The 14,537-nt window shown below is 45.1% G+C and overlaps 1 protein-coding gene across 6 annotated transcripts in view; it reads left to right on the forward strand.

Moving 5' to 3' along the window:
• Nucleotides 1-14,537, forward strand: part of ofd1 (OFD1 centriole and centriolar satellite protein) — a 173,823-nt gene that overhangs the window by 152 nt on the left and 159,134 nt on the right. For 4 of the 6 annotated variants that reach the window (XM_072514093.1, XM_072514097.1, XM_072514099.1 and 1 more), the window contains exons 1-7: nucleotides 1-439; nucleotides 2,616-2,730; nucleotides 4,194-4,403; nucleotides 9,706-9,774; nucleotides 9,885-9,915; nucleotides 10,028-10,135; nucleotides 11,387-11,523. In XM_072514093.1, the coding sequence (XP_072370194.1) occupies nucleotides 2,623-2,730; nucleotides 4,194-4,403; nucleotides 9,706-9,774; nucleotides 9,885-9,915; nucleotides 10,028-10,135; nucleotides 11,387-11,523 (663 nt within the window). In that variant the 5' untranslated portion in view covers nucleotides 1-439; nucleotides 2,616-2,622. The remainder of the gene's footprint in view (nucleotides 440-2,615; nucleotides 2,731-4,193; nucleotides 4,404-9,705; nucleotides 9,775-9,884; nucleotides 9,916-10,027; nucleotides 10,136-11,386; nucleotides 11,524-14,537) is intronic. The other 2 variants (XM_072514096.1, XM_072514094.1) reach the window with 2 other exon arrangements.

Genomic DNA, 14,537 nt, shown 5'->3' on the forward strand with positions numbered 1-14,537 from the left:
GGCTACCCGCCCCAGCAAAGGGCAGAACCGTTGTTGAAATGCGCGGCCCTTTTGAAGAAACTCACGCAGAGAGGCCTTTAAACTTGTAGATGTTACCCCACATCTTTGGGGAGGAGAGGGCTTATGGTGTGTCTCCGACCACGACTAACATCCGGATCCTGCCAACGTTTTTAAATGCGAGTAGCGCTCTAAATGAAGATGATCTGAAGATGGGCCTTGAAGATTGTGCTGTGACTGTTTCCTTCGGCAACTTGTTCCACTGTGGAACTGTTCTTGAAAGGGACAGCACGGACATGATGGGCAGAATGGCCCGCCACGCTGCATCCTTGTAGGAATTGCAGACATTCTGTAGTTTCCAAGTTGTGAACGGCGAGGACGTAAATGTTGATTGGGTGATCCGCTGTGGTGGAAAGGTGCTTAGAAGAAATCCGCTTGGAAGGTGCAAATTGAATAAGATGTACAAAAACGGGCATATTTCTAAACAAATTGAGTGAACCTGGATCCAAGCGATGGATCAGTATGTAGTGTACAATGGCTTAACAGTAAAGAACCTTGCATGGATTCATTGAAGATCAATTGTTTAGTGAGACACTATTAATATGATGGGAAATCTGGCTATAATACAGTAGGCTGTCACTGAAGAGGGATAAAGGGTTCACAACAACAAAATTGGAAGAGCAGACGGTGCTGGCTGGTGTGTAGTGCTGGCTGTAAAAGTAAGAAAAGTGAAGATCAAGTTCTTGAAGGCAGGACAGGTGTTTTGAAATTGAAATGTGGACAGATTGGAACAAATGGAGATTGGCAAACATTGGATGGGGGTCAGGGGTGTGTGTGGCTGTACTCTTGATTCAAAGTTTATGTGGAAAGTGGAGGTTGAGAGGCCGGGGTTTCTGAATATGTTCAGTGCTTTCTTGAGGGTTTCATTGGGAGTTATGGAGAAGGAGAAGCTGTGAAAATATTTCCGAAGTTGAAGTAGGCAACTTTGGAAGTGAACAGAATGTGAGGTTTAAAGCTTGGTTCAGAATTGAGTAGCCTACATGGGTTGCACATTTTTGGGTTCAACTTGAGCAGAACCTGAGGGGTGAGGAACCAGGAGCCATCACATAGAGTTTGCGGTAGCCAAAGAGGAATATAATATTTTTCCAATCTTCTGGTCTACCACTAATCTTGATAGCACTGTACTTCTTCCAATTTAATACTATCCTTGAATTGCTTATTTACCGAGACCTCCGGTGGCGGCCATGGGGTCAGCGGTCGCACATTTGATGGCTCCTGCTCAAGGTGGTATTTTTTTGGCCTTTTCCCACCCGAAAGTTAGCACTGGAGCATCACAGCGCCAGGGTCTCAGGTTCGATTCCCGGCTTGGGTCACTGTCTGTGCGGAGTCTGCACGTTCTCCCTGGGTCTGTGTGGGTTTCCTTTGGGTGCTCTAGTTTCTTCCCATAAGTCCCGATAGACATACTTGTTAGGTGAATTGGACATTCTGAATTCTCCCTCAGTGTACCAGAACAGGTGCCAGAGTACGGCGACTGGAGGCTTTTCACAGTAACTTCATTGCAGTGTTAATGTAAGACTACTTGTGACAATAATAAAAATTATTATTGGTATGTCAAGAGGTCTGTAAAGTACTCCAATCAGTCACTTCTTCCATTTGCTATTTCGTGTCCTCCCGCAAAGTGATTCTGCATCTTGATCCTCTGAAGCAAGATCATTATTACCAAAGCTAACCCACCTCTGTTTCCTTTCTTTCTATCTGTCTGAAATGTCAAACATTTCTGGTCCTAGTTGTGATCATTTTGTACTTGTATCTCTGTAATTTCAGAATAACATACTCATTTGTTTTTACCTGTGCTATCAATTCATCCACCTTGTTATGAATGCTGCATGCATTCAGATAAAGAGTCTTTAATTTGTCTTTTTATGATTTTCCCCTACTCTTGGATACCTTATTTTCTGGTGCACTCTTTATGTTGTATGTTCTATCGCTTCTTTTCATGCTCTGATTACCATGACATGTATTGCTAACCTTCAGATTGCCTTGTCCTTCCTCTTGCACTTTCCAAATCTCCCTCGGGGGTCCCAGCTCCCCCCACTTAGTTTATACGATTTACCTGCACATTGGTCCCATCGTGAATCAGGTGAAGGAAGTGCCAATGGTAACTTCCCTCTTTCCCTGAGTACTGATGCCAGTGCCCGTAAAGTGAAATCCATTTTTTTCCCACGTCATTCTTTTGAGCCCCATAAAACTCTCTGCCTTCATTCTTACTAAAATTAAGCTTCTGACTCACCCATCGTTTGATATTGAACAGACAATCTAACGATAGTCATGAAATGGGAGTTTTGGACAGGATTTTAACCATTTCAAAGAGAAAATGTCAAATCCGTATCTTATCCAATTACTAAAATATATTTTCAACATTGTTTATTTGCTAATGTCGAAGGATTATTTGTAATTAAATAAAAAGTTTATTTGTAACTAAGAAAACATTGTGGATGTTCTTATAATTTTTGATGCTTACATTTTATACTATTCATGTATAGAACATGCAGACAGTGCAGAAGGAGGCCATTCGGAGGCCATACAATAAGAAACCTTTTTGTTTTAATTTTCTGCAGTGCATAAATGGAATCTAAAATGACTTCTGGTACTTGTGAAGCTATTTCTTCAGAAGAACTTAGGAGGCGACTTTATCAAACATTCAAAAATCGGGGTGTCTTAGATTCCTTAAAGGTATTTATTTATCTTGAACAAAAGGATAATACGTTTCAGCATCTTTCTGTAACAGTGTGTCCTTACAACTTAACTAAATCTTTAAAAAACTGTGGCTAGGCAATTTTTTATATTTCTAGCTGATACGTTATAATGTATTCAGATTTCAATATTTAGCTATTCAGTATAAAGTAAGAAATGCAGTAACCACAAATGAAACCCAAAAAGTTTCCCGTGGGTACGATTCAACAGAAAAATTTCAAAGTACGGTTTTGGCGTGGTTGGCGGGGTGTTTCTTGGCGCCTGCAGTGTCGAGATTAACGACGCTATTCAACGGTGCATAGCCGTTTTTTTGGGCCTCGAAGTGTCTCCCTGTCAAGGCCATACTTAGGCAGATTTCCTGCACTGGGGAGCTGAACTCGCCAGTGGGGCTGGCTCATCATAGATCGTAGCGCCATTTTGGACAGTTGCCTCGATCTCTTTCAGATCCCTCCTCCTTTTTCACGACCCCTCCCCTGTTCAGGATTCTTCCCATCCCGCCCCTTTCAGGATCTTCCCTTCACCCCCACCCACCCTTTTGTACCCCCTCAAATCCCCTTTTCATGTACATGGTCCCACAGGCCCTGACCCCAGCAGTGCCAACCTGGCAGTGCCTAGGTGCCTGAGTGCCAGGGGGAGTGCCGGGCTACTACCCTGCCCTGTCCCCAAACTACTGGGTGCTTTAATAGCCTGCGCGATCCCCTGAGGTGTCATCATGTCTATTCCACGCTAGTGGAAGCCAGTGCTAAATGATCCGGTTGAGACCTCGCAGGAGCAGCCATTGACTCCCGGACGTTTGGTGCATACGGCACCTGATTATTTAAATGCAGCTAATGACTCATTTAAATATCATTATCTAGATCACGCCCAGTGAGGGTGTGATCCAGATCACGCCGGATGTAGGGGTCGCTTGACATGCAATTGGCCCATCGCGAAGCCTGATTTGGGGCTCTCCCAGGATTCACCCATTGCGCCTGGCTATGCACCGGATGCAATACGGTAGCTGAATTACATCCATATTTCTATAATTTTGTGATCCTATATCGGTTAGCTAGAAAATATCAAGTCCATTCAGCTGCTGCATCGGGTTGATGGTAATTGGTTGTTCAATAACTAATTCTTCAAATTTGTGTGCCTATTCCATTAAATTCATCTTTGAATAAGTTTTAAAGATTCTGATATTTGACTTCTGGAAGGTATCAGATGAAACCCACATTTATTCTGATGGTTTTTCAACAGCCAAGCCAATTAGTACATTGTTTATGAAACATACTTTACATAATTTGACAAGTTCCCATTAATGCTAATTTGCACATCATCCAGTGTCAAATAACAATATCAGATTAAATAAATGAACATTTTAGGCATCTTAATAGATTTAACAAGTTTCTGCAAAAGTTTGTGTAGTACTCACTTGCTTCACTTACAAATTTTCTGTTGGGCAGTCTCAGCTTCGAAATCAACTTGTTCATGAATTAACACACCCTGGCTTAAATGGACCTACATTTGGTCATCGTCATCCAAGTCCTTCCACAGATGAAGATTCTCTATTGGTTATGGCTGCAAATAGCATTGTGGTGGACCACTTGCATAGGATTGGATACGAATACTCGCTGTCTGTCTTTTATCCAGAATGTGGCTTAGAAAAGGGGAAGGTAAAGTAAAACTAATATTGTCTTTTTAAAAAAAAAATATAACGACTGCAGTGGGAAACAAACCTGGAGTTGAAATAGTGAATCAGAACACCGATTATAGAATAGACTGAGCTAAACCAATGAAACCTGTCAATGTTTTTGTGAAATGATTAATCATATTTTGCAAATGTTTTTTCTTAAGAGTGTAAATTTGATTTTGGACAACCGACAAGCATGGTTGAATTCATCCAAATATTCAATAAAATGAGGAGTCTAATTTCTAATGATATCCATTAATTAAATAGAAATCCAATAACAAATTTGTCTGTTATTAAGTAAACAAAGAAAACCTTTCCTTCTTTCGACTGGTGAAGCCACTGACTCATTCCAGGGATAAAAACAAATTACTGCGGATGCTGGCATCTGAAACCAAAAAGAAAATGCTGGAAAATCTCAGCAGTTCTGGCAGCATCTGTAGGCAGAGAAAAGAGCTAACGTTTCGAGTCCAGATGACCAAGTGTTTGACAAAGGGTTATCTGGACTCGAATCGTTAGCTCTTTTCTCTCCCTACAGATGCTGCCCGACCCCCTACTGAGATTTTCCAGCATTTTCTTTTTGGACTCATTCTAAGGTACAGCCCCAGCAGCCTTCAGGCACTGAAGTAACTTCTCCAGGTGGTAATGGGGATAGGCTATTTGAACACAAGGGGCATCATACATGTTTTCAGCAGTTGATGGCAATCATGTAGGAATCCTAACTGATTTAATTTTCCCTCTCCCTTATCCTGGGAATACAGATCGGCGGAGAATCCTGCAGCGGGGCAAAATCTGGATTCGCACTGGGTGACAAAGCAGTTGTGAGTCTCCATGCCCGCCTGCCAGCCATAATGGGTTTCCCGATGGCCCTGTTGGGCTTCCCGCCCTGACCCGGCAGGACTATGTGAATAGTTCATTAGAGCTATTTTGCATGTCATTGGCAGGTAGAAAGCACTTATCGCTAGTCAGTTGGGTTGCTCTGGTGCCCTCAACGAGAGCACCGCTTTCATGAACTGGTGCAAGTCCTGAGGAGCGTGGACCTGGCTGCTTGCAGTTTCGAGGGGTTGCAAGGTGGTAAGTACCCCCCCCAACAATTGCCGCCTGGGTGCCAAGGGGGGTCCTTCATGGGAAGTGGGGGTCAGTGTTAAAGGGGCTCAGATCGGGGGTCTTTCCTGTGATGGGGCTCCTTTGGCTGCTCCTCATAATAAATTGAAAATGTGCTCATCTGTGCCCCTGTACCATTTAGACAGTTCCTAATTATTTCATAAATACATATCCTGAATAATAAAGTGATAATGTTCTAAATCTGCACCCATTTTTGTTTTTATAAATGTTTTTTATTGGGTTTTGGGAATCTGCACCCATAAACGCTTTTAAAAACTCAGTCAGTATGTCAAGTTTAGAGGTCTGTGAGATGAAGGTGCTTTTAAAGTGGTGGAAACCTTTGTTTTCACACGAGTCAATTTCATTGCCTTTTGAAGTATTGAAGGCACTGTGTATGACTAGGAGGCTGAATGCTTTGAACTGGATTGTTTATATTGAAATTTTCAACACTCCGTTGTCTGCTAAAAGCATCGCGATTGACAGCTCGCAGGAACTTCAAAGTGATGAATTGATATTTTGTTAGCTCTGCAGGGAGCTGTTTCTTTAACCGCATATTTGTCTGCCTCTGTTCACGAGGGAAGAACAGCTGTGGGGGCTGTCCCTTCACTTTCTATGAAACACTCGAGAACAGAGGGGGGCTGAGGGGAAACCTTTGCCAGCGATTAGAGCGGGCTGGTGCCCTGCCTGTGATCCTGGGTGGGGGGCACAGCAGCTGATGAAGTTCAGAGGGCCCTATAAAAGCGGCGCTCCGATCTCAGATGGGGGACTTGCCTGAGAGATTAGGTCTCGCCCCTCTTGGTTGCGGCACGAATCCCAGCATGCTATGGAATGGCACGGAAAATGTAAATTTGGAACCAAAAATCCCAAGTGCCATAGAATGGCACGTCAGGGGCACTCCTAGCACCAGCAGAGACCAAGCCTGATTCTCTGCTGGCAAGCGCATCTAGACTTGGGAACGGAGAATCCCGGCCACTAACTTAATTATATGCCAATTTATGGCATTCTGCACAACACCACAATATTTCCTATGAATTTAGCTGTTGGGCTATGGAGGAAATGACAACGGTTGAATTCAATTTATGGATATTTTTGCAGCAAGCTGTAAATTCTGTGACTTCTGACTGTACCCAAGTTAATTTATCTCTACTAACAATATTTTGAAGATGATGGCCAAAGAACTGTTGCAGAAAAGAAGTATGTTTAAGGACTGTGTGAAATTCTAAATTGCCTGGATGCCAGACTAAAACAGATGACAAGATTATTTGGTGAAATACCTCAATGATTGATTATTTGACACTGTGACCAGTCAGCAAGTTATTCATTAACCATAGAATAATAACATGTTGTGAATGTAAATGTCACCACAGTCCCAGAGGGTGCTCCCCTTTTGAGAGAGAGCTGACTGGTGGTGGTTTAACCTGAGGGCCACCACACCTCGGGTAAGGAGCAAGTTGAGAAGACGGGACCTTCATGAATAACCTCAGCCAGTGTGAAAATTGAACCCACGCTCATGGTGTCGCTCCACATCACAAACCAGTCGATCAACCAATTGACCTAACCGACACTCTTTATTGTAAATACCATGCAATGTGGGCAATTTCTATTGCGATGTAAAATTTAATAAATAATACTTAAAGTTAAATCACAATTATCTAATAATTCTGATGATTCTTTACAAATTAAATCTAGACAAGAGTGAGTGTTTTGTGGTGTCGCGGCTGGGGGTAGGGGCAGGGGTGGGGGTAGGGGCTGCCATTCCTTAGGGCAGGGACTCACTTTAGATACCTGGGGGTGCAGGTTGCTCGGGATTGGGGGGGGGGGGGGTGCTCCGTAGGTACAACATTTCTAGTTTGGTGAGGAGATTGAAAGCTGATCTGGCAAGGTCGGATGGTCTCAATGTGTCACTGGCGGGTTGGGTACAGACGGTTAAAATGAACATGTTGCCGCGATTTCTGTTTATCTTCTGATGCCTGCCGATTTTCCTGCCAAAGGCAATTTTTAGAGGGATTGAAGGAATGATTACCTCGTTCATATGGGGAGGGAAGGTGGCCAGAGTTAGAAAGGTGCTGCTACAGAGGGGAAGGCGGGTAGGGGGTTTGGGTCTTCCGAACCTGATGTATTATTATTGGGTGGCGAATGTGGAGGAGGTGCGGAGCTGGGTCAGAGGGGTTGTTTCCCAGTGGGCCAGAATGGAGGAGAGTTTGTGTAGGGGGTCAGAATTGAAGGCGCTAGCAACAGCGCTAGCAACAGCGCCGCTCCCGATGGCCCCGGGGAAATACTCAGGGAGTCCGGTAATAATAGCTTCATTGAGAATTTAGAGGCAGTTTTGCCAACACTTCGGGTTGGGCAGGGTCAAGGGAAATGCCGATTTGGGGGAACCACAGATTTCAGCCAGGGAACTGCGACGGAAATTTTCGGAAATGGGAGGCGAAGGAGATTAAGACACTAAAAAATTGTTTCTTGGGGTCGGTTTTCAGGATTGAAGGAGCTGAGAGCGAAGTATGCGCTGGAGCAGGGGGAATATTTAGATACATGCAGGTTCGAGATTTTGCCAGGAAGGAGATACAGAGCTTTGGTGGAGCTGGCCTCCACATTGCTGGAGGAGGTGCTGATGACAGGGGGACTGGAGAAGGGGGTAGTGTCGGTGGTTTACGGGGCTATTTTGAAAGAGGAGAAGGCACCACTGGAAGGGATCAAAACAAAGTGGGAGGAAGAGTTGGGAGAGGGTATGGAGGAGGGGTTCTGGTGTGAGGTGCTCCGGAGAGTGAACACCTCCACCTTGTGCGCGAGGTTGGGGCTGATACAGCAGAAGGTGGTGTAAAGAGCACACTTTACAAGGGCGAGGATGAGCTGGCTCTTTGAGGGGGTAAAAGATGTGTGTGAACGTTGGGGGGGGGGGGGGGGTCGCGAACCACGTTCATATGTTTTGGTCCTGTCCAAAGATAGAGGATTACTGGAAGGAGGTGCTTAGGGTAATCTCTAAAGTGGTGCACATGAAACTGGACCCGGGCCTTCGGGAGGCCATATTCGGGGTGTCGGACCAGTCGGGGTTGGAAACGGGTGCGGAGGCAGATGTTGTAGCCTTTGCCTCGTTGATCGCCCGAAGGCAGATCCTGTTGGGATGGAGAGCAACCTCTCCGCCCTGGCGTGGCGGGGGGACCTGTTGGAATTCTTGACTCTTGAGAAGGTTAAGTTTGAACTGAGGGGAAGGATGGAGGTGCCTACAATTCATGGGCGTTATTCATTATGCACTTTCAAAAATTGGATAACATCAAACATTATTGGGGGGGGGGGGGAGGGGGACTGTATGTGTTAATGATGACTATGAGTGATTCCTGATTCTTTTTTGTTTTTGTTTCTGTTAACATGCGGGCAGCTGTTTGGGGGTTGGTGGGAGGATGGGATCGTTGTTGATATGGGGATTGACATTATATTCGTTATTTTTTATTGTTGGCTGGTGTAAATTTGAGAGAAAATGTGAAAAAGAATAAAAATATTTTAAAAATCATTCTGATGATTCTTCAGGTCTAATTGCATCATATTAACGTTTCAAATGCTTCTGGTAAAATAAAAAAAACGTTCTTCTCTTTTCTGATTGCTCCAGGCTTTACTAAAGTAGATTTGAATTTATCCATGATTTTTCTAACAGTCAAATCACACTCCCCCTAGTATTAGCCAGACTAATTATGCAGCTATTTTTCAGTCATTTTTATTCAGTAACTAAAGGCATTCATGCTGATTAAAATAAAACAATGAAGGATCTTTTATTGTATTTCTCTTTTCAGGAAGAGGATCATGTTAATTTTATAAATAACATTTTTCTTTATCAAATGCTTAAATTCTTTCCTGCATGCAACAAAGGAAATACTAATTATTTTTCTCGTTATGCAGTAATTCCTCATTAACAGTGCTGTGTAGCACTGGAATTCATAGGGAAGTGTTGATCAGTTACAAACACTGTGCTTGCAGCAGTTGATGTATACTTGTATTTGTGATTAGATTTTTTTTTGGCAAATAGCTAGATGAAATCAAATAATTAGAGCATGGTAATGGGTGGCAAACTAATCATATGGATTTGCATAAAGTAAGATTTTGTTCATGTATTCAGAGATAGATCTCATAATTAAATACTATAAAACAGAGCAGTTTTGAACTGAATTTCACTTTAAAAATACTTTTCATAGGTATTTACAGCAAGAGATCTCCTACAGATCATGAAAATCAACCCCAGATCAGACCTTTACAAATCCATTGTGAGTTTGAGTTTGATTATATTATAAATGAGGTTGTCATTTCAGCATTTTCTCCTTCACATATTGGGTAACATTTATGTTTTTATTTTGTCTTACTTTCCCTACTGCAGATTTCAAATCTGGAAAAGGATCATCAAAAAGGTAAAAAATGTAGTTTAAAATACTATAATATTACATGTATAAAGATATTTCAATTCTTCCAAAATGGCTGAAGGTTATACTTGTAACAAAATTGCTTTTTTGTTTCTAATAGGGTTTCTTATTCAGTTTCTGATGGAACTGACTGACTATCATTTAACTCGGGATTATCGAGATGCACAAATTCAGACCAGTTACGTGTCAGAGTACAATGAATCAATTGGTAAGAAGCAGAGATGGGGATTCTATTTCAAAAAATAATTATCCGTGCAGGTTTTTTTTTCAAGAGTATGTCTCTAAATTAAACAAGTCTTCCAGCAATATATGCAATTTCATTATACAGTGTTGGACCTAGAGGCTGTTCTTTAATTAGTCAGCTTCCATTGAACGAATGGTGGGATAGGCCTATAGTTCTTAATTATGAAGCTTCACAGTTCTGGTCATGGATTATTAATTCTAAAGAATGGCACGGAAAATACAATTATACTGAAACAAGAAAGTATTTTTAGTTCCAAATTTTATTGCTGCAATTTTACCTCTGATTAATAGGTCTGTTTAACCATCAAAATATTAATTGGTTATGGTATAATGGCTATAGAGACATTATTCCATAGAATCTCTACAGTGCAGAAGGAGGCCATTCGGCCCATTGAGTCAGCACCAGCCCTCAAAGAGCATCCTACCTCGGCCCACTCCCTCTCAATCCCCGTGCATTAAGGGGCAATTTTATCATGGATAATCCACCTAACCTACACATATTTGGACTGTGGAAGGAAATACCCAGAGGAAATCCATACAGACACAGGGCAAAAGTGCAAACTCCACACAGGCAGTCGCCCAGGGCCGGGATTGAACCCAGGCCCCTGCTGCTGTGAGGTGCTAACCTCTGTGCCACTGTGCAGCCGTAAGTTGTATGCAAACAGTTATAGATGTTTTTTTTGTCATGAACCAGATGGATGGCAGTCATCAAAATCTATCAGCATTTCTAAATTAAGTTACTGAAAATTCCACACAAACGGTTTTTCATTTGTCAGCACAACAAAATTTGGCACTTCTGGCACAGCTGAAGCTGACAGCTGGAGGTTGATGGACTTGAGGACAGAATCCCAGAAATGCTGATAGTAGCTGAAGGGGCTGACTTGAGCTTCGCTAATATTCGGCTGGAGATAGTTTTTACTCATCTTGGTCTTGATAATAGGCAGGAAATTTGAAGGTATGTCAGCAATATTTAGGTCAGTGGAGATGGTAGTGAAGCTCTGCTGGTTTTATCTCTGAATGAATCTAGAACTTGATCCCATGCATCCCCATGTAATGTCACCTAGGTGCAGAATGTACTCAATGAAGAAGAGAAGCCAAAGTACTCCCTCCATGAAACCATCTAAGAATGGAACCAGAAGGCAAGTCCGTTGTTCCCTTCTGATCTGTTCTTTTACTGCAGTAATAAATAGTTAACTCCCCATTTTCTTTCTTACAGTTGATAAACTTCAAATGGTTGATGAAGAGTATGCAGCATTTCATCCAACAAATTTGCAAGACGATTTTTGGGAAACAAAGCTACTTGTATATCGCAAACAAATAGAAGAACAGCTTCAGGCAGAGATGCAGCAAGAGGTAGTACACTATATTTTTCAGTCATTTTATCACTAGCGTTCTTACTAGATACTGCGTTATTTGATTACTCTTTGTAAATTAGCTGAAATATTTAATTTCCAGGGTTTTGAACCATTGAAAGAATATAATGAAATCCACTGAAATATAAGTACTACACTGAAAACTTGAGTAGTTTGCAATAGGTGCCCTAATTAACTGATGTCCAATGTAGCACAGTTTCAACACCATCAACATCCATTGTAAAACTAGGGTTGAAGTTACAACTCATTAGAACAACATTATAGTATTCTTGCATTGTGTGTGACCTTGTGCCTGTGTTACTCTTGTTGGCACGCCAGATATGATTCTAGTGGATGTAATTGTTTTTTGGACGACTTCCGGTTGTGGCTATGCGGAGCTAAGTTGCACGTTCAGCAGCACCCGACAGAAACTGACTTTTGGGCTCTTTTTAGGGCCCCCAGCGGCATTTGTTCGACGGTTCCCAGTGTGGGAAGGTGATAGTAACATATCCCCGGCACTGTATGGATTGGACCAGGAGTTGGGCGGTGAAAAAAGTAGTTTTGGAGCAGTGAAAACTGCGAGGGAGGAAAATCAAGATGGCGGCGTGTGGAGACCAGGCAGCCTGGGCGCACTGGTCGCAGGAACAGCAGGAGTTTCTCCAGCGCTGCTTCACGGAATTGAAGGCAGAGCTGTTGGAGCCGATTGAAGGCTTCGATAGACCAGCTGCTCGAGACCCAGAAGGCCCAAGGGGCGGCGATCCGGGAGGTGTGGCAAAAGGCTTCGGAGAACGAGGACGAGACCTTAGGCCTGGCGGTGAAGGTAGAGGCGCACGAGGCGATGCATAAGAAATGGTAGGAGAAGTTCGAGGACATGGAGAACCGGTCGAGGAGGAAGAATCTGCGGATTCTGTGTCTCCCGAAGGGAGTGGAGGGGTCGGATGTTGGAGCATACATGGTCACGATGTTGAACACGTTGATGGGCGCGGGGGCCTTCCCGGGGCCCCTGGAGCTGGAGGGGGCCCACCGAGTCCTGGCGAAGACGCCCAAGCCCAACGAGCCGCCGCGGGCGGTGTTGGTGCGGTTCCACCGCTTCGTGGACAGGGAGTGTGTCCTAAGGTGGGCAAAGAAGGAGCGGAGCAGCAGATGGGAGAATGCAGAGGTCTGGATATACCAGGACTGGAGCTCGGAGGTGGCCAAGAAGAGGGCCGGGTACAATCGTCACCCCCCCCCCCCCAAAATCCGGCTGATAACGTGAAATGTGAGGGGCCTGAATGGGCCGGTAAAGAGGGCCCGAGGGTTCGCGCACTTAAAGGGACTGAAGGCAGATGTGGTCATGCTCCAGGAGTCACATTTGAAGGTGGCAGACCAGGTCAGGTTAAGAAAGGGATGGGTAGGACAGGTATTCCATTCGGGGCTGGATGCGAAGAACAGAGGGGTGGCAATATTGGTGGGGAAGTGGGTGTCGTTTGAGGCCAAGAATATTGTAGTGGACAATGGAGGTCGATACGTGATGGTGAGCAGTAGGTTACAGGGGACGTGGGTGGTATTGGTAAATGTATATGCCCCGAACTGGGACGATGCTGGATTCACGAAGCGTATGTTGGGGCGCATTCCGGACCTGGAGGTAGGAAGCTTGATAATGGCGGGGGATTTCAAGATGGTGTTGGACCCAGCACTGGATCGCTCCAGATCTAGGACCGGAAAGAGGCCGGCTGCGGCCGAGGTGCTTAGGGGGTTTATGGACCAGATGGGGGGAGTGGATCCGTGGAGGTTTGCCAGGCCGCAGGCCAGGGAATTTTCTTTTTTCTCCCACGTGCACAAAGCCTACTCCCGGATAGATTTTTTTTGTTCTGGGCAGGGCGCTGATCGCGAAAGTGGAGGGAACGGAGTATTCGGCCGTAGCCATTTCAGATCACGCCCCGCACTGGGTGGAACTGGAGTTGGGAGAGGAGAGGGACCAACGCCCGTTGTGGCGGTTGGATGTGGGACTGCTGGCAGATGAGGCGGTGTGCAGCAGGGTGAGGGAGGGGGTGCATTGAAAGGTACTTGGAGGCCAATGACAACGGGGAGGTGCAGGTGGGGGTAGTATGGGAGGCGCTGTAGGTGGTGGTCAGGGGAGAGTTAATCTCCAGGGCTCAGAGGGAGAAGAGAGAGGGCAGGGAAATGGAGAGGTTAGTGGGGAGATTTTAAGAGTGGACAGGAGATACGCAGAGGCCCCTGAAGAGGGACTACTTAGGGAAAGGCGAAATCTCCAGACGGAGTTCGACCTGTTGACCACAGGGAAGGCAGAGGCACAGTGGAGGAAAGCGCAGGGGGCGACGTACGAGAATGGGGAGAAGGCGAGCCGGATGCTGGCACACCAGCTCCGTAAGAGGATGGCAGCGAGGGAGATAGGTGGAGTCAAGGATGGAAGGGGAGCTACGGTGCGGAGTGCGATGAAAGTAAACGAGGCATTCAAGGCCTTCTATGAGGAGCTGTACAGATCCCAGCCCCCAGCGGGGGAAGAGGGGATGCGACGATCCTTGGACCAACTGAGGTTCCCGAGGGTGGAGGAGCAGGAGGTGGCTGTTTTGGGGGCACCAATTGGGTTGGAGGAGCTGATTAAAGGTCTGGGGAGTATGCAGGCAGGGAAGGCCCCGGGACCGGATGGGTTCCCGGTTGAGTTCTATAGGAAGTACGTAGACCTGTTAGCCCCGCTGCTGGTGAGGACTTTTAATGAGGCAAGGGAGGGAGGGACCCTGCCCCCGACAATGTCTGAGGCGACGATCTCTTTGATCCTGAAGCGGGAAAAAGACCCACTGCAATGTGGCTCGTACAGGCCGATCTCGCTCCTCAACGTGGATGCTAAGTTGCTGGCAAAAGTGCTGGCTACGAGGATCGAGGACTGTGTCCCGGGGTGATTCACGAGGATCAGACGGGATTTGTAAAGGGCAGGCAGCTAAACACCAATGTGCGGCGGCTCCTAAACATGATAATGATGCCATCGGTAGAGGGAGAGACGGAGATAGTGGCGGC

The sequence above is a fragment of the Scyliorhinus torazame genome, chromosome 8, assembly GCF_047496885.1.
Source record: "Scyliorhinus torazame isolate Kashiwa2021f chromosome 8, sScyTor2.1, whole genome shotgun sequence".
Lineage (NCBI taxonomy): Eukaryota > Metazoa > Chordata > Chondrichthyes > Carcharhiniformes > Scyliorhinidae > Scyliorhinus > Scyliorhinus torazame.